The 20,733-nt window shown below is 31.7% G+C and overlaps 1 protein-coding gene across 3 annotated transcripts in view; it reads left to right on the forward strand.

Moving 5' to 3' along the window:
• Positions 1–20,733, forward strand: part of CSE1L (chromosome segregation 1 like) — a 51,159-nt gene that overhangs the window by 15,399 nt on the left and 15,027 nt on the right. For all 3 annotated transcript variants that reach the window (XM_031951583.1, XM_031951584.1, XM_031951585.1), the window contains exons 2-13: positions 434–529; positions 2,757–2,899; positions 5,754–5,855; positions 5,947–6,092; positions 8,229–8,319; positions 8,708–8,815; positions 10,292–10,384; positions 13,702–13,869; positions 13,969–14,098; positions 14,943–15,008; positions 19,725–19,927; positions 20,635–20,719. In XM_031951583.1, the coding sequence (XP_031807443.1) occupies positions 434–529; positions 2,757–2,899; positions 5,754–5,855; positions 5,947–6,092; positions 8,229–8,319; positions 8,708–8,815; positions 10,292–10,384; positions 13,702–13,869; positions 13,969–14,098; positions 14,943–15,008; positions 19,725–19,927; positions 20,635–20,719 (1,431 nt within the window). The remainder of the gene's footprint in view (positions 1–433; positions 530–2,756; positions 2,900–5,753; positions 5,856–5,946; positions 6,093–8,228; positions 8,320–8,707; positions 8,816–10,291; positions 10,385–13,701; positions 13,870–13,968; positions 14,099–14,942; positions 15,009–19,724; positions 19,928–20,634; positions 20,720–20,733) is intronic.

The raw sequence follows: 20,733 nt of genomic DNA on the forward strand, positions 1-20,733 counted from the left end.
TTATTTTTTTTTCACATCATTCCTTATTCTGATATACAATTGTTTTCATCTGTCAAGGTAACCATTCTCACTATCATAAATCCAACTCATGAAAGCCTTTTTCAATTTATATCCTAAACATGATAGGTCAGCACATATATACATACGTACAAAAATGTGTCATACTTTGGTACCCTGTAGAGTTGTACACATACACATACACACACAGAGAAATGTGTCATACTTTGGTATTCTATAGCGTTGTTAGAAGACTGAGATTTGAACATGGGTCTGCCACTTTTGCCTTTGTTATCTGTGTTATAAAATCTTTTGGGGTCCCAACTGGCTTTGAATTTTACCTTTAGGATTTCTTTTGGTTTTGAATCTATGATCCCATGAATGAAATCATAACAAAATCATTTGATTAATTATTCAAATCTGTTCTGTATTTTAGGTTCTGCTACAATGGAACTAAGTGATGCAAATTTGCAAACTCTAACAGAGTATTTAAAGAAAACACTTGATCCTGATCCTACTATCAGACGTCCAGGTAAAGTGTTACGCGCTTGAGTTTTTCCTCTGAAAAACAAATAAAGTACTTAATTCAACCTACTTTCCTTACAAATGTCATCCCAATAACGACTTTTGCTTTCAGCCATATTGTTGAGTGGTCTACATGTGTTTATTGCCTTTAACTTTTGTTTTCATACTCAGTAGTTAATTTTTGCTTTTAGCATTTTCAAAGTGAAAAGATATTAGCTTAAATCTAAAAGTATGTGTTTATAGATGATGTTTTACTCTGTTCTTGAGTGTTTTTTTTTTTTTTTTAATTCCTACATTAAAATATCTGTTTTGGATCGAGAGAAATTAGGGCACAAAATTAATTCTATTAATTTTAATAGTTAATATATTTAAAAGTAAGTCATTAAATTTCTGATGAAGAATGGGAATCAAATATTGTATTGAATCTAATAAACTTCTTTTAAGGCTCAATTTTTAAAAAATTGAATATTTTCTACTGAATATATCTTATATCTATTAGAAATGTTAAAAAGTTCAAATAGTATAGTATAAGCCATTGTATATAATGTGATATAAAACTTGTTTTTCCTCCATCTTGCTTTTGAGGTTATTCCTGGATTCATAAAGGAATTCTTTGATGTGTAGAACTAACTAGTTGGTGACATATATAATAAAACACAGGATCCCCGAACAGTTAAGACTGTGTAGGTTTAAAAGGAAGAGTATACCTGCAAATGTATTTTTGGAAAAGTATTAAATATTTAATATGGCCACAACATACTAAGGAAATTCTCTGACATAGTCATTCAGACCATAGATAGAAATATTTTGTTCTTGTTAGGGAATTATCTTATGAAAAATAAAGAATAGGAGTCAACTAGTGCTTCTCCAAGTTGGAGGATTTATCCAGAATGTTTCCTAGGAATTGGACTTACTTGATATCTTTTTAAATGGTTATGAGGAGAAAACACAGTGAAGTTTTCAAATTTTCAAATGTTCCTAAACTCTTCTTGAGTAATAAAATATTAAGCTGACATAGATATATGTCATGACTCTTTTGATGGCTGTGGAAGGGGATAAAAAAGTGACAGATAAATTTCTTTATGGGCATGTTCAAGGTAATCCATGTTGAAAGAAATAGTTGAAATTGTAATTATAAGAGTCAAAAACTGGCATAACTTGAAAGTTAACACTTAGTGGGATGAGCTGACCTATTGCAATTTTCCTATTTCCAATTATTATTCCTGGAGAAAAATATAGTGGAAATTGAAAATATGGAGAGAAGGGCATATTTAAATGGGCAGAGGGGAAAGACTATGAGCAAGTAAGAATAGTAGAAAGTTTTCTGTATGTGTAAACACTGAAAGGACTCTGAGAAAGAGAAAACCCTAGAAATTTGGAAGACATAGGAAAAATGAAAGAACACATTGATGTATAGAATGGCCAAAAACCCCATGCAACTTTTTGCTTCAAATGGAATAAAAAGATTCAAAAAGAGTCATCATAAATACAATATTTTATGGGATAATCCTCTTCATAAAGAGTAAAAGTCATGACCTGTATTCTAGTCTCAGGTAGGTGATTAGAACGCAGCTACATGTTCCATGGCCCTTAGGTGGCACCATGGATAGAGTACTAGCCCTGAAGTCAGGATGAATAATCTTTCTGAGTTCAAATCTGGCCTCAGATACTTCCTAGCTGTATAATCCCAGGCAACTCACTTAACTCTGCCCTAGTTTCCTCATCTATAAAATAAGAAGGAAATAGCAAACCAGCATCTTTGCCAAGAAAACCCAAAAAAGTTGGTCACAAGTGAAACAGTTCAGTGAACTTACTTTGCTGTATCTTTTTTTTTTTTTTACTCTGTAAAACTAGGATGAAAATATCTATGTTATTGGGTTGCTAAGGACGAAATTTAGGATGTACATGTTAAAGTACATTCAGAATTGAAATCATTGTACACACATGTGCTCTATTCACTTCATTTTATACATGAGGAAAAATGGATCCAAATAGATTTGTCTTGAGTTACAAAAGAAAACTAGAATACATGGGACAATGCTCTTAATATTGGAAGACTTTGGGTACCTCCGTCAGATTAAGAACTGATCTAGGTGGGGTTTGATTAGATTTGTCTTTTCATAACTTTGAAATTGAAATCGATGAATTTGTGTTTCTCATATGCTTATAATGAAAAGATTTTGGTATTTAATAGAATTATTTGTTGTTTCCTAAAATATGATACTATTTTACAGCTGAGAAATTTCTTGAGTCTGTGGAAGGAAATCAGAATTACCCATTATTGCTTTTAACATTGCTGGAGAAATCTCAAGATAATGTCATCAAAGTATGTGCCTCAGTAACATTCAAGAACTATATCAAGAGGAACTGGAGAATTGTAGGTATTTTAGTAAATAGGATTTTAAAACTTATCTTTTCTGTAAACTTCTAGGATCTTTGCAAGCAGGATTTACACATAAATTAAATAGAAACTTTTTTGAACAAAGATCTGGTTTTTTTCTCATTGGTTCCTTAAACAATATTCATAAATTTGCCTTCCTTGGCGCAGTGGCTAAGATTTTATATTTTTGTTGATTTCATCTCCATTTTTATTAATTTCAACTTTGTTAGTACCTCTGAATTAAGTGATGTTGCATTTTAAAAATATTTTTGTTCTTGATTTTTTAAAAATATATAAATTCTGCACATTAGTTTCAAAGCTATCTTTTTTTTTTCCTTTATATCTTTTTTTGTTATTCTGTGAGCTTTAAAATGTTTCAATGACCCTTTTTCTTTTTAGAGGTAGTTCTTAGTACGTTTTGTAAATTTAATTGCATTATAAAGATGCTTTGTCAGGGAAAACTGCTACATTTAATAATAACCTGAACATGAAATAAAAGTTATTTTTGTGTCCTGGACTAAAATTGTGAGTTTATATATAATGAGATAAAAACTAATCTATTGAAGAATAACTATCACATAAAAAAAATTTTTATATAATAGCAAAATTATTTTGTTTATTCCTAAAGTTCTTTACAATGACAGCTGTCCTATATATTTTAGAATGTAAACATGCTCATAATTTCAAGATATATTTAGTTGTTGCTGACTACAAATTTTAAAACTACTACAGAATCTTAAATTATGAAATAGGTTTAATGCTTTGACCATGGCACTACATAGCATTCTAAGTCATTCAGTTCTGTCTGGATCTGGAATTCCAGAAATTAAAGTCTTAGATGCCTTAGGATCAGTATGAGAATGAAACATTAATTTGATTTGAATTTAGATTGTGATTTGAAAAGAAGAAACTTCTCCTTTTATCTTCATTTCACTACTGTTTATAAGTGATGTAAAATAGAAGGGATGCAGTAGTGTTACCAAAACCTTGAAGTAAGGGGGACAGGGTAGTTGACACTATTAGAAGCTGCAGAGTGAGGTTTCAGAAAAGGCTTTAGATCTTGCAATTAAGAAATCAGTGATAAATTTGGAGAGCACAGTTTCACTTAAATGGTGAGTCCAGGAGCCAGATTGGAGAATTAAGGGAAAGTGAGAGGAGAGGTAGTGTAAATATCTACTGTACATGGCCCTCTCAACTGTGAGGAGTTTAATCATAATAGGGAGGAGAAATATAGGATGATAGTATGAATGGGTCAAGTTATGTATTTCTAACGATGGAGGACACATTTCTGTAAGCAGTAGTGAAGCAGCCAGTAGATGAGATGAGATTGAAGACAAGTGAGAGTATGGGAATAATGGAGGGGCAATCTGTGAAGAAGATAGGAAAGAGTGAAATTGGTTGTACATGTAGAGCAAATAGAAAGGCTGCCTGAGTAAATATGATCGGAAGATAAAGGACATTCTCATTAAGCATCTAAGTGATACGAAATGAGGAGGAGGAGACAAGAAAGAGCTAAATGCAAATAGCGTCAATTCTTTTCCCCCATTGAATTATGATGTGTAGGGTTCTTAGTTGAGAGAATTGGGGGAGGGAGAACCTTAGAAGTAGGTTCAAAGAGGAATGAAAAAAACTGCTAAGTGGGATTGTGTAAGGTGTAAAAGGGTTGCCTTCCTATAATAAGGACCCTGTGAAGTTACATAACATAAATTTGTAGTGGACCGAAGTCAGCATGGTTTTATCCCTTTTTTTCCCCTCTAGCTTCATTCAGCTGCATATGTGTAGGAGTAAAAGCAACAGATGGTAGTGGTGATGTGATCACAGGTTGAGGATTGTGGGGGCAAGAATGGCAATATGATAAGGGTATCAGGGACTCAAGAAGTTAGTATAAAATTAAACTTGTTTACCAAGGAGTCAGTTTGGGGAAGAAAGGAGAGTTTACCTAATGGAAAGTGCTGGTATGGGAAAGATCTGGAAGATTTAAGGATTGAAGGTCATGGTGAAGATGAAATACATTGTTTAGGATTGCAAGGCAGAAAGAGAAGTAGAATGGCAATAGATTGTCATTAGATAAGGGAATTTCAGCGTTCATGGACATGGAAAAGGTATATTTGAGGGTGATGGCAAGATCAAGGGTATGAACTTTTTTTTTTTTTAATAGCATTTTATTTGCAAGACATATGCATGGGTAATTTTTCAGCATTGGCCTTTGCAAAACCTTCTGTTTCAACTTTTCTTCTCCTTCCCCTCAGCCCCTCCGCTAGACAGCAGGTAGACCAATACATGTTAAATATGTTAAAGTATATGTTAAATACAATATATGTGTACATATCCATATAGTTATTTTGCTGCACAAGAAAAAGAGGACTTAGAAATAAGATAAAAATAATCTGAGAAGGAAATAAAAAATGCAAGTGGACAAAAACGGAGTGGAAATGCTATGTTGTGGTTATGAACATTTTTATATGGGGCTAAGGATAGAGAAGGAGAAGATTTGAAATGAGGAGGTTGATGAACTTGAGATGTGTGAGCATATTTGAGAGAGTATCCATATGTATGTTGAAGTTGAAGGGAAGAGATAAAACTGGGAGTCAGGTACAGAACTTGAAGAAAGAAGATTATCTTGGAGGTCCATAACACCAGCCACCAGGATACTGATTAACTTGTGGGTGTAGATTGTATGGGCCCCAAAGGAAGAGAGATTACAGAATGATGACTGGTATAGGGTAAACCCAGAAGTAGTAATGGGCATCAAGGAGTATCCAAACTTCCCTACTTTGAAAAGAACATGTATAGTGTGTCTAGGAACTTAAAAAAGAATTTATTATGTTAATTATCAATACTTTGCTTTTAGATTGAGGATGAACCAAACAAAATCTGTGAAGCAGATCGGATAGCCATTAAAGCCAATATAGTGCACTTGATGCTTAGCAGTCCTGAACAGATTCAGAAACAGGTAATATAGGATCATATAATTTATCTTTTCAGATTTGTTTTATTAAGCTTTCACCCAAATAAATTCTTTTTTTTTTTCTTTTTGTTTCTAGCTGAGTGATGCAATTAGCATCATTGGCCGGGAAGATTTTCCTCAAAAATGGCCTGACTTACTGACAGAAATGGTTAATCGTTTTCAGAGTGGAGACTTCCATGTTATCAATGGGGTTCTTCGCACAGCACATTCATTATTTAAAAGGTACAGGATTTGTGTGTGGGCATATAAACTCAGATTAATTTTGCTTTTCATATATACCATTGTTCTTGTGCATAATAAATGCTCAGTAGATGTTTATTGAATTGAAATTGTTGCAGTTATATTTTTGTGCTTAATAACATATCCAAAGCACAATTACTAACTCTTTAATAAAACAAGCAAGTTTTAAAGTCTTTTGACTTTTAAAATATTTTTGTTATTGCTTAAAGTGTTTTCCTGGTTCTGTTCACTTCCCTTTGCATGAGTTCTTATAAATCTTTCCAGGTTTTTCTTAAATCATCCCTTTCATCATTTCTTATAAAATAGTAGTGTTCCCATATACCATAACTTGTTCACCCTTTCTCCCATTGATGGACAGCCCCTAGTTTCCAGTTCTTTGCTATAATTAAAAAGAGCTGCTATAAATATTTTCGTAAATAGGTCTTATTTCTGGGTTTTTTTTTTTTTTTTTTTTTTTTGGAATATAGGCCAACTTAGTGTTATTGCAGGGTCACAGGGTATAAACAATTTTGTAGTTTTTTTAGTCGTAGTCCCAAATTACTTTCCATAATGATTAGACCTGTTCTTGGTTCCAGCAGCAGTATATTATTATACCTATTTCTCACATCTCCAGTAGCATTTGTCATTTTTTCCTTTTTATCAAATTCTATGAATGTGAGATAGTATATTAGATTTATTTTATTTATCTAATCAGTAGTGATTGGGAATGTTTCTGAATATCACTATTGATACCTTAATTTTTTTCCTCTGAAAATTGCCTGTTCATATCTTTTAATCATTTGGGTCAATTGGGATGTGGCTTTTATCAAAAAAACCTGCTGCAAGTATTTTCCTTCCCAGTTTCCTGCCTTTCTGCTAATTTTAGTGATACTAATTTTGCTTACACAAAAAGTTTTATATTTTAAATGATTAAAATTGTTCATTTTACTTCTTACAAGCCTCATTTATTCTTATTTATTCTAAAATGCTTCTACCCATAAATTTGACAGGTAATTTTTTTCCATGCTTTTCTAATTTTTTGTCACCTTTTATTTCTAAATTATATAACTATTTGGAGCTTTCTTGATATACAAACATGTTTGTCTATTCCTTGTTTTTGTCCCACATATTTCCTTACAGTTTTTGCCAAATAGTGAGTTGCCTCTCCTAATAACTTGGATATTTAGGTTTATCAAACACTAAGCACTATGGCGAGCAAATTTTTTTCATGTGTTTACATGTACCCTTTTCTCACTTTTAATACACCATGCATATCTATTTCTTTTCTAAATTCTCCCGTGTCATTTATGTTTTTTTATAAATAGGTATAATCTCTTCCATATTTTGCTATCTAACATTTTCAAAATGGTTCTTTTGAAACTTTTAAAAATGATTAGTAAATACAAGACACTTTTTTTATGAATTCCATACTAAATTAAATCTTATTTATTTTGTGATATCCTATAAGACTCTGGCTATACTTATGAAAAATGAGAAAAATTTGTTTCCCTTGTTAAATTTGCACTGTATAAAAATAAGATATAATTTCTTAAATTAGCCACCTAACTAGAGATGATGAAAATGTGATATTTAAGAAAATCAAAAAAGGCATTACTGTTGAGAAAGTGATAAAAATTAGGATAGGATGTGTTCTTTCATGGAGTTTACAATGTAAAATAATAATGTGTGATACTGTATAGTAACATTTACTAATATATTTTATAATAAGAACTAATTTTATATAGTGCTTTAAAGTTTACAAAACATTTTACATGTTAACTCGGTTCAATTTCATAACGATCCCAGTTTACAGATGAGTAAACAGTTTTAAAAAGGTTAAATAAGTTGCCCATGTCCTGTATTTAAAGTGCCTGTAATATAATTATTGTACCACAGTGCATATTTGTGTGTAGAAAATAATAATTAAAAAAAACAAACAAATGGAAAAGAATGGTATAAGAAAGCATTAGGAATAAGAGCTTGTAAAGGAGACAGTCATGTAGGTAAGAACATTATTATCATGAAAGCTATCACCAAGGAGAATATGAAGTCACCAATGTCAAGTGCTAAAAAGGTCACAATGTGAAATTAAGCTCTTTAATAAAAATAATTCAAATAAAATGACTATTTATTTCCTAGGTATCGTCATGAATTTAAGTCAAACGAGTTATGGACTGAAATTAAGCTTGTTTTGGATGCCTTTGCACTACCTTTGACAAATCTTTTTAAGGTATTGATGAGAATTTTAAGTTGATTAAGTTTGTTCAAATTTTAAAAATCAAATTTATGAAACTATCTTGAAAGCTTATTTTGACAAAAAGTATGTAGGGTTTGGTTTTTGGTTAACATTTTCTTGGTCTTATTTGATTTTTGTTCAGCTATGCACTAGTTATTGAAAAGAGGTAAATTAAAAAAAAAAAAAAAAAAAGCCCAGCATATTATAAATAAGAAGATTGTTCACTTTTACTTTGGTTTTTGGATAGGGTTAAGAACTATGAATAGGTCCAACTTGGCAACTGGCAACAATATATATTTTTATTTGTATTGTAGAATATTAAATCTGTGACTGAGTGCATATTTTTTACTGATTTTATATCTAAATTTCTTCCTGTTTTAAGGCTACTATTGAACTCTGCAGCACTCATGCAAATGATGCATCTGCTCTGAAAGTTCTTTTTTCCTCTTTAATTTTGATTGCAAAACTGTTCTACAGTTTAAACTTTCAGGTAAGTTTTATCTTAATTCTTACTACTTTCTATATTATCAGATTGTGGTTTATGTTATATAAATAATTAACTTTTGATTATTAAGGAAGTTTGAGCATCTCCTTACCATTCCCACTTAAGTTATTTCAGTGGTCACAGTTTTGTATAGGAATAAGAATTGTATATATGTTTCAGAATGCCAAATTTATGATTTTATCCCTAGAAGCTTCCTCCACCAAGTCATATAATTGCTCTGACCAAAGTATTCATCATTTGATGACTGATTATAGTTAGATAATAAATTATCTGTTTTTGTGTCCATAAAAAAAATTTTCCATTTTGCTGTAGGACTTGCCAGAACTTAGGCTTATTCACATAGCCTTCAAGAATCAAGCACTTGGTATTTCTCTCCATGTCACAATGAGACATCAGAAAAAGACTGCAACTTTTTCCCCCTGATGTGTACAACACATGACAAACTGTAGCTTTTTATCTTTATATATATCTTTAAGAATATCATGTTATGTATTGGACTCCTTCCCTGTCTAAGGGAGGAAGAGGGGAGAAGGAGGAGAGAAAATTTTGGAACAGAAGGGTGTTTTTGTTTTTTTTGTTTTTTTTAATAGCCTTTTATTTACAGGATATATACATGGGTAACTTTACAGCATTAACAATTGCCAAACCTCTTGTTCCAATTTTTCACCTCTTACCCCACCCCACCCCCACCCCCTCCCCTAGATGGCAGGATGACCAGTAGATGTTAAATATATTAAAATATAAATTAGATACACAATAAGTATACCTGACCAAAACGGAACAGAAGGTTTTGCAAAGATCAGTGTTGAAAAAATTACCCTTGCATGTGTTTTGTAAATAGAAAGATATAATAATAAAAAATTTTTAAAAAAAGAATATCATGTTAAATTTAATTCATGAGTTATTGAATACCAATTCAATTATGTGGAAGGTACATTATGTTGAAGGACTGTGTTGAAAGTACTTGATATTGAAAGGAACAAAAGAAAAAACATAGTGCCAGCTCTCTAATTTATGCCTGCTGTGTTCACAAAATAGTTTTAATACAACTAATAAGTGGAGAGGTGAGGAGTGATACAGGACCTTAGAGTATAGAAATAGTTTAGCAGTTGGACCCCAGAGGATTTAGAGAAAGTTTTGTGACAAAACAGAATTTTCCCATTAAGGATAGATGTATTTAAGCAGTTGGAAGATGGTCAAAAGTATATTCTGAGTGTGTGGAAAATGGCACTAGAAAGGCAAGTCAAGTTGTAAACACCAGTTTCCTGATCATAGAATGTTCACAAGGGTTTAGTGTGTTAGATTGGAAGAACCAGAACTTAGTGATCCTTGAATATCATTTTAAAGGGTTTGGATTTTATTTGGTAGGAACTAAGGAACTTAAGATTCAAATAATTATAAAAATAGCATAATACTTCATTTTACTGAAATTTCGTTAGCCACCATCTATTATCTTTTTAGGACCTACCAGAATTTTTTGAAGATAATATGGAAACATGGATGAATAATTTCCATAGCCTCTTAACTTTAGATAATAAGCTGCTACAAACTGATGTAAGTATTACATGAAGTATACTGTTATTATTCCCTCATTTTAGCTGTGTCCAACTCTTTGGGGCCTTATTTAGGGTTTTCTTGGTAGAGATACTGGAATGATTTGCCATTTCCTTTTACAGATAAGGAAACAAATGCAAACAGGGTTATGTGACTTGCCCAGGGTCACTCAGACCAAATTTTTGAACTCAGGAAGATATCTTTTTTACTTTAAGATCCAGCACTCTTATCTACTGTACTATATGGTACTGTGCCATAAAGCATACTAGTTGTCCAGTATTTTACCTTTCTGAATTTTTTTTATTGATTTTCTTTCAAGAGACTGACTTGTTATAAAATTTAAATGCTTTAAAAGGTAACTGAATATATATCTGGGGTTTATTTTCGCAAAAATGCCCTTTAATATTCCTGTGTCAATGACACAGTATACGACAGTCTTGAGACATTTTAAAGATTATTTATATTTCAGTTGATTCAGCCATGAGTTCTATCTTTATTTTTCATTATTTCCTTAATTATGCCACCTTTTCCATGAAATCTTTCCTGATCTCCACTGCTGTTAGTAACTATGTCTCTTCTTTCATTGTCCCAAGAAATCTCAATTAAAAAAAATGTACTTTTTATTTATTGTGTATATATATATTTATAAATGTACATACTGTATTTCTCAACAGAATGTTAAAAGCCTTAAGGGCTTTATTTCATTGTATCCCCAGTGCTTGACTCTTAGTACATACTAAATAGCTATTTGTGGATTGCTAGATTTGACAAGAACATCACATTCCTGAATTTTATAATTGCTTAAAGGTAGAGTATAGCATAGTAAAAAGTTAATGAGATATCATCAGGGCTGGAATTCAAGTCTTGACTACCTTATCACTAACATGAAACTGGTAAAAATTATTTTACCACTCAGATACTTACTTTCCTCATAAATAAGATGAGTTCATCTTCAGAATAGAATTTTAAAAGCCTCTCCTACCCCAAAGAGTAACATTAAATGGCTATTTGCCCAGAAGGAATTTATATAAGAACTCAAAAAAGACTTTAAAAATCAAATGAGAGTGATCTAAGGAAAACTTTTTAAACAAAGAACGATTCAAGAAAAACATGAAGATTATGAAAAGAAAGTCAACTAGTTAAAATTGAAGATCCAGAGTCTTAAAGAAGAAAATAATTCTTTGAAAATTAAACTGGGCATGGGGAAGCCAATAAAGCTATAAGAAAGCAAGAAATAACAAACTAAGGAATAAAAAAAAATTGAAAAATCTTTATTATTTAAAAAAAAAATGAATCAAGAAGAGAAAACGTAAGAATAATTGGACTACCTAAAAGCTATGACCAGAAAAAGAACCTTGACACAATAATGCAAGAAATAAAGAGAAGATTCAGATGGGGGAAAGGGACTGATAGTTCTGCAGACCTACTTATATTAGGAGTAGATTAAATAGGAAGGGGTGTGAGAGTGTGTGTGTGTGTGTGTGTGTGTGTGTGTGTGTGTGTGTGTGTGTGTGTGTGTGTAAAGATAAACTACCCTTCAAAATCTAAAGAAATATGGGGGGAAGGAATAAGATAAGGTGGGAGACAGAAGGATGCATAGATTAAGAGAGTGGGATAAGGTATGTAGATTAAGAATAATGGGATAAATGGGGAGGGAAAGAATGAGGGGAGCAAATGGAGAAGGAGCCATGTTTATATGGGAGGTTAAGCAATAGCAAGGCAAGTAAAAAGAGTAGAACTAAGAAGTTAGCAGAGATATAAGATACACAAACACAACAAGAAAGGTTAGAACTTAGAAATAAAGGTTAGAACTTAAAAATAAAAGTAAAGTAGTATTATCAATCAAACTTAAAGATTCAATCAAAAGAGAAATAATATACATTATATCAGCCATATTAATACTGTTTTAGTTGCGTATATATATGTATATGTAAAAGTGTATGTATATATGTGTTTATATAGATATATGTGCATATGGAGGTAGATATATAGGGTATAGAGATAAGTAGTATGTGTGTGTGTGTATAATATACAAATAGATCTAACTATAGCCTGCTTGGAAGAAGTTGGGGCCGGGACTGAGGGGGAGGGTAAAAGAGGAAAAAAAAAAGAATAAAGTAAAAAGTACACAGCAGAGTATAAAAGGATAACTTACAAGAAACAGAAAAGATGGATGGTCATAAATATAATATCCTATATTATTATTTGTTTTCTTGAAATGGAAATATATTGTGAATCCTTCCTCATTTGCTGGGTACATGACTTTTATTTTTTTATTTTTTTTCCTTTTTTTTCTATTTCCACTTTTATTTTCTCATGTTGTACTTAGTTTTAAATAAGAGGTTTGGATTTTAGGTGATTTCTAAAGTCACTTCTGACGCTAAATCCTGCAACCTTGGTGGGTTATTCAAACTGAAAATTCTAAAATAGAGAAAATAACTTGTTATTTGAAAAACTGATATTTAGTTGTACAATAACCATTTTATTTCCAAATTGGGAATGAAGGAAAATAGCAAACACATAAGGATTGTCTGATCTGAAAATAAAATTTTATGATCTGTAACCTGAAAAACAATCACCTTTTGAGATTAAGAAAAAATTGTTGTGTTTTATTTTCCCCTTCTGGAACCTCAGTATTAGCTATATTACCCATTAGGTAGTCACATTCTGCTTTCTATGCTCTTTTGTATAATCTTCTTTTATTGTTTAACTTAACCCTGGTTTCTTATTTCATAATGATGCCTTCTCTCCATTGTAGTGTAAGCTGGTTAAGGTATTGTATGAATTATATTGACCCCATAGAGACTTTGCACAGTGTACTACATACAGTTTATTCTCAGTATTTGTTAATTAATTGATTTATGGTAGAGGTTATTATGTGATAGTCTTATATTAGAGGCAATTTGGCATCTAATTAGAGATCTATAGATGGAGTCAGGAAGATCTGGCTTTAAATCCTCCCCCCAACCTAACTGTTGGACCCTGGGCAAGTTATTTCATCTCTCTGTTCTCTGGCAGCTCCAACTTATTGAGCCATATGTTGAAAGGTTTTGGTTCAGGAAGGAGTTCCTAGACCATACTCTATCTTGTCAGATATTTGCCTTTAAATTATTGCTTTCTTCATATTATCATGAAGAAACTTATTTATTAAATTGAGTGAAATGATTGGTTAAAGAAAATTATTTAAAATATGTGTTTAAACTAATTACCTATTATTAGTTTTAAAGACAGTATAATTTGCTACTTCGTAAAGCAAATCAGTTGTTTTTTAAATTCATGTTAGTATATTTGAGTTTTCAGTTTTTTTTTTATGTGAGGATGAAGAGGAAGCGGGCTTATTGGAGTTGTTAAAATCCCAAATTTGTGATAATGCTGCACTATATGCCCAAAAATATGATGAAGAATTCCAGCCATACCTGCCCCGATTTGTTACAGCAATCTGGAATTTATTAGTAACAACAGGCCAAGAAGTCAAATATGATTTGGTAAGTAGATGGTCAGAACAGATGTACGGAACTTCATTTTTCAAGAAATACAATGGTCAGTGAAGTTTTTTATGTGTTCCCTTTTTTGTTTTGTTGTAGTTGGTAAGTAATGCAATTCAATTTCTGGCTTCAGTTTGTGAGAGACCTCACTATAAGAATCTCTTTGAAGATCAGAATACGCTCACAAGTATCTGCGAAAAAGTTATTGTTCCTAACATGGAATTTAGAGGTAACTATTGTCATTTATGCAACTAACTTGTTGGATGAATGGGATCTTAGTTTTAAAACAATCAGATTATATGTCATATCAAGTCATTAGTCCTTTCGTAAATTTTTTATGTACCTCTTATTTACTCAACCCACATTTTTAGATTTGAGAGTAAAATTGACTTTTCAATTATTTCCATCCTTAGTCTTTATTTATTATCCTAAGCTCAAATAAAAGCATTGACTCTCTGGAAACATTTCCTTAGAATTCTTGGTGCAAAAAAAAAAAAAAAAAAAAAAGATTATTTTTTATAGTGCTGTTGAATTCAAGGGAAGATAAAAATAATTCAGCTTGTTAACTTAGGTGGAGTGATGTGCAATTTGGTTCAGATTGCTGGTATCTTGGCGATTGCTTTCAACTTGCATAAAGCAAAGTGATCACATTTTCAGAATATAAAATAGCAATCTACTAGATTTCTCCTTCATGTTGATTTTAATTATGAGTGTCTGAATTGTGCTTTTTTATTGTGCAGACTTTTCCAAAGAGGCATCCTTTCTTCTTGGAGCTTAATATATATTATTGTAGGTTAAATAAGTTAGCATATTTATGAAGATAAGAGGCACTAAGTTTCCTACAAAACAGGCATTGGATCATTTGGATCCTGCAGTGTATGACCATTTTTTCAGTTGACTTGGTACTAGACATATTTCAAAAGGATACCTGCTATTCATCTATGAACAAAAATATCCATCTACTCGGGGTGAGGCATATTTGGTGTTTCTGTGGAATAAAACTAAAGTTATAAGTAGCAAGAAAATATGATGACTTGAAAAGTTTTCTAAATTTTGTGTATGTCATTTTGCAGCTGCTGATGAGGAAGCCTTTGAAGATAATTCTGAAGAGTACATAAGGAGAGATTTGGAAGGATCTGGTAATCTTTTGTCTTTGTTCATCCCATTTTTAACTGATGCCTTGTGTATTTTAATTGCATTTATTTGTGATTATACTTCCCCCCAGTTTATTCTTTGAGTATTTTTTCAGTTTGTTTATTTTCTGACACTCGTTTTTTTATTTTGATTTCCAAATTTTCCTCTCTCCCCACCCCCAGTCCTACTGAGAAGACAGGCATACATTGTATAGATGAAATCTTGTAAAACATTGTCATATTCACCATGCTGCAAAATAAATAAATGAAAGGAAAGGAAAAGTAAAGTGAAAAAACCCCATCTTCAATCTGCATTCATAGTTCATGAGTTGTCTCGCTGGATGTGGATAGCATTTTTTTTTTCATGAGTATTTTGGAGTTGTCTTGTACCATTGTACTACTAATCAAAGTAGCTAAGTCTTTCACAATTGATTGTCATTATAATATTATAACTGTACATAATGTTCTCCTGATTCTGCTCATTTTATTTTTCATCAGTTCATAGAAGTCATCCTAGGTTTTTCTGAAAACATCCTCCTTTTTCATTTCTTTTAGTACAATCGTATTCCATCCCAATCATATACTATAATTTGTTCAGCCATTCCCCAACTTATGGACATCCCCTTGATTTTTGTTTTTTTTCTACCACATAAAAGAACTGCTAGAAATAATTTTGGACATGTAGTACTTTTTTTTTTTTTCCTTTGATCTCTTTGGAACATAGAGACTTAGTAGTGATATTGCTGGGTCAAAATGTGTGCAGTTTTATAGTACTTTTGATAGAGTTCCAAATTATTCTCTAGATCAATTCACAACTTTACTAACTGTTTACTAATATACCTGTTTTTCCTTCATCCCCTCTAGTATTTATCATTTCTGGTAGGTATGAGGGTGGTGCCTCAAAGTTGTTTTAATTTTTATTTCTTTAATAGTGATTTAGGTAATTTTCATATGATTATTGATATCTGATTTTCTCTTATGAAAACTGCTTATTTATGTCATTTGATCCACTTGGGAAATGGCTCTTTTTGTAAATTTGGCTATGTTCCTTACACATTTGAGAAATGAGGCTTGCTGTACAAAAATTTTTCTTTCAATTTCCTTCAAGTTTTGTGTATATTTGTTTTGTTTATGCAAAAACTTCATAAGTTTCATATAGTCAAAATTATTCATTTTATTTCCTGTAATTTATGCTATCTCTTGTTTAGTCATAAAACCTTCCCTTATCCATACATATGACATAATTTTTTTTCATACTCCCATGATTTACTTATGTCACCCTTTATATCTAAATCATGTGTTCATTTTGACTTGACATATAGTGTGAGAAATTAGTCTGTTTTCTGCCAGGTTACTTTCTAGTTTTCCCATCAATTTTTCTTAATTTGTGAGTTCCTGTCCCCCAAAGCTTATATTCTTGGGTTTTTAATCATACACTGGAATACTCTGGTTGTTTACTTACGTATTTTATATATGTATTTTTTTTTCACATTCATCCACTATATTTCTTATTCTTAACAGATTATTTTGATGTGAGTCTTTTTTAATAATAGAGATTCAAAAAGGGAAAATATACTTTAGTAAAAGCAACCTGCACATAGATTACATCTCACTGCAAATAGTACATTTCATACCCATAGTTCTTTTCTCTACCTATGTATTGAAGAGAGGGTGATGAGTTTTCTCAACTCTGCTGTAACTAAATTTGGCTATTATAATGAAATGTATAATTATAGTAATATATTAAAATATATATATAGCATTGAGTTTGTTTTGAATTCTTGTTGTTAATATATCTTTTAACTAAACTTTTGCTGAATGTTTAGACTTATTGAATTTGTCTTCTATTTCAATTGGAGAAAAAATATGTAGTTCTCTTAATTGAAAAAAAAGTCATTAAATCAGGTTTATAATGGATGGTTAATCAAAAAGCACTTACTAATTGCCTACTGTGTGCTCTGCCTAAATGCTTGGAATACGAAAAAAGCCAAAAGACATATCTTGCTCCCAAGGTATTTAAGTCTAATAGAGATAATATCCAAACGGATATGAACAAATGAGATATGTACAGGATAAATTAGAGATAATTAGCAAAGGGAACACAGTATTAAGGGAAATTGGGAAAATTCAGGAAGATTTTCTGAAGAAGGTAGAAATCTGGGGTATTTGAAAGATACCAGGCAGAGTAGGAAATAGAGATGAGGTTGGGGAGATTTTCCAGGCATGGAGGACACATTTGGGAGATAAACTTTGACAAATGACAAAGGAGGCCATTGTCAGTGAATCACAGAGTTTATCAGGGATGCACATGAAATAGGAATACTGGAAAAGGTAAGAGGAAGGCAGTTATAGGAGATTTTTATTGACAATATTGGAAGTAATAGACACTGGAGTTGACTGTATTGGGTACAGAGTAACATCGTTAGATCTAGTCTCTAAGAAGATAGTGTCTGATGGCTGAGTGAACAGTAACAGGGAAGTTCAGAAGAAGAAAGATTTTTGAGGGGGGAGTCTCAAGTTTGATTTTAGATATGTCGAATTTAAGATAAATACAGGATGTCCATTTTGAGATATATAATATGCAATTTGAAAGAAAGATGGCTCTTCCCACCACAAGTCTATTGGAATTGCCTTGCATCATTAATCAGTGTTGAAAAAGCCAAGTCTGTCACAGCTAATTATCACATAATCTTGTTTTTACTGTGCACAGTGTTCTCTTGGTTCTACTCACTTCACTTAGCATCAATTAATGTAAGTCTTTCCAGGCTTTTCTGAAATCAGTTTGCTCATTATTTTTTTTCCTTTCTTAAAAATAATAGCTTTTTATTTTTCAAAATTTATACAAAGTCCTTGTGTTCCAAATTTTTCTCCTCTCCTTTCCCCTCCCCCAGGATAACAAGTAATCCAGTATAGGTTAAACATGTGCAATTCTTCTATACATATTTCCACATTTTTCATGCTCCATAATAAAAATCAGATCACAGAGGGGAAATGAGAAAGAAAAAAAAAACAAGCAAACAACAGAAAAGGTGAAAATACTATGCTGTGATCCTCATTCAGTCTCCATAGTCCTCTCTTTGGATGCATATGGCTATTTCCTTCCCAAGTCTATTGGAATGTTCATTATTTCTTATAGAATAATAATATTTTGTTACTTTAATATACCATAACTTATTCAGTCATTCCCTAACTGATGGGCATCCACTCAATTTCTAGTTCCTTGCCGCTATTAAAAAGGCTACTACAAACATTTTTGCATACATAGCTCCTTTTCCCTTTTTTATAATTTATTTGGGATCCAGGTCCATTCACTGCTAGATGAAAGGGTATGCACAATTTGATGGCCCTTTGGGAATAGTTCCAAATTGCTCTCCAAAATGGGTGGGCCATTTCATAACTCTACCAATGTGTTGTATTATTGTAACAGATTGAATGAAGAAGTAAGTGTGAGAATCTAGTTCTTTTCGATTAAGTCAGATATTAAAGAAATTTAAATATATATGCTAAAAAATATATACCTTTCCAATATTTTTGTTTAAAATTTTTTTCATGAAATTGTCATTTTATGTTAAACTAATAGATTTTTTCTTTTTCTAAATGAAAACTTGCAAACTTATTTGAAAATTATCAGTTTTAATTGTTAATATAGTAAAAATGTTTATATCCCACATGAATAAAAGATCATTGAGGAATCTCAATAACTTTTCAGAGGATTATGGTGTAGGTCCTTTGATCAGAAGTTTAAGAATCACTGCACTACATGTGCTGCCTCAGCTTCATCTTTTTCAATATCTATCTAAAAGTATCTAGCCTTTATATTTTGCCTTTTTCCTTATTCCTCTGATAATACATTTTTCATACTGAGAATTATCCTTTTAATAGACATCAACTTGCTATTTTCTTTGTTTTCAATTTGAGTTAATATGTCATGTTTTATTCTTCCAGTATGACAAAATATCTAGGTATCAAAAATTTGTAAAATTTTTGTATTAGTTTAATGAAGGCTCAATTAATTTCTTAGTAGATAATAGGGCTTTACACTTTTTTCCTTTTTTAAAAAAGTATTTCACAACATTTCTATTTCTAAACATAATATTGTAAGTCATGCAAATCCAAATGTAAAGACCTTATTTTGCTCTCGGAAATCCTTGTGGGTGTGATGGATTTGGTCCCCCTGCAGGGTTGTTTGCTAATCCAGTTCTTTTTCCTCACACCCTTTCCCCATCTCATTTTACATATGAAGAAATGGACCCGAAGATGATCCAGGGCTTGTTCACAGGCCTGTGTTCAATGTCCTAGTTGGCACTCTCATTTACTAGTTGTGTGATACACTTTACTTAATTTTCCTGAACCATGTTTTTGATTGACATCTTACTAGTTTACAAAATGGTTTTGAGGAAGTACAAAGCACTCTCCAAATGTGGGCTTCTAAGTAGTCTAGACTAGCTAAAAATGTTAAAAACTTGAAATTCCATCATGTAATAAATATATATCTCCAGGAACATCAAAACTCAATATACCATATAATTTTGTAAGCCCTCATTTGTGATAGTACAAAAGTGATATTATCTTCTCATGTAACTTTTTGTGGTTAATTTTTGTTTGTTTTGCTATCACAAATTATTTTTCTTTTTCTTGGGTAATTTTTGTCAGATGATATAGAGATAGTTTATCTTTTTCTACTGACTGTCTATAATCATTTTTGCCTTTTTTATTTTGTAGATATTGATACTAGACGCAGGGCTGCTTGTGATCTAGTAAGAGGATTGTGCAAGTTTTTTGAAGGACCTGTGACTGGAATCTTCTCTGGTTATGTCAATTCCATGCTGCAGGAATATGCCAAGAATCCATCTGTCAACTGGAAACACAAAGATGCAGCAATTTATCTAGTAACATCGTTAGCTTCTAAAGCTCAGACGCAAAGAGTAATGCTTTTCATTTATGATTTATGGTTTATTTTAATAATTTATTGGGAGTCTTGTTGGCTTTAGCCGGGTTTGGGTATGGGGGAGTAGTGTGATAAAGAGTAATCCTGGATAGAAAATTAGGAGACTGGGATTCTAGTACTGGACTTATTCTGTCTTACCTGTGTGGCTTGAGACAAAACTCTTGGCTTCATTTTTCTCATCTTTAAAAGGGAACTGGATCACCTATATTATACATTATATTTCTGGTGTGCTTTAATTTCCAGTCAAGAAATAGTAGTACCATGGTGATTGTACACTGGCTTTATTTGCCTCCCTCACTGTTGAGGATATTTGTAACACTTGGAGGCTAGTTATTGGTATCTCAAGTGTAGGAAGTAAACTTTGATAGTCTTAAGGTTTGTGTTGCAAACCAAAACACCTTTGTCACAATGGCCAGATAGAACTGGGACTTGAATTCAGGTCCTTTAATTAATTAATTCCAATACTCTTTCTGTTACATCTATTATTAAACAGCTATAATTATCTGCTTAACCTGGTTCAGAACATATGACTGATGGTAAAAGTGGTCTAAAGTTGGGGGTAAAAATAATAACTACATTATCATATTTGTTATGTGAGCTCAGGCTCTTATCTAAAATTATATCAGGGGTTTTTTTCGAATCTGTAGGGTTTTAATTCCATTTGGATTTAAATTTATTTTTCAGCATGGAATTACACAAGCAAATGAACTTGTAAATCTTACTGAGTTCTTTGTGAATCACATTCAGCCTGATTTGAAATCACCAAATGGTAAGTTGAGCATT

This window comes from Sarcophilus harrisii, chromosome 2 (assembly GCF_902635505.1).
Source record: "Sarcophilus harrisii chromosome 2, mSarHar1.11, whole genome shotgun sequence".
Taxonomy (NCBI): Eukaryota; Metazoa; Chordata; class Mammalia; order Dasyuromorphia; family Dasyuridae; genus Sarcophilus; species Sarcophilus harrisii.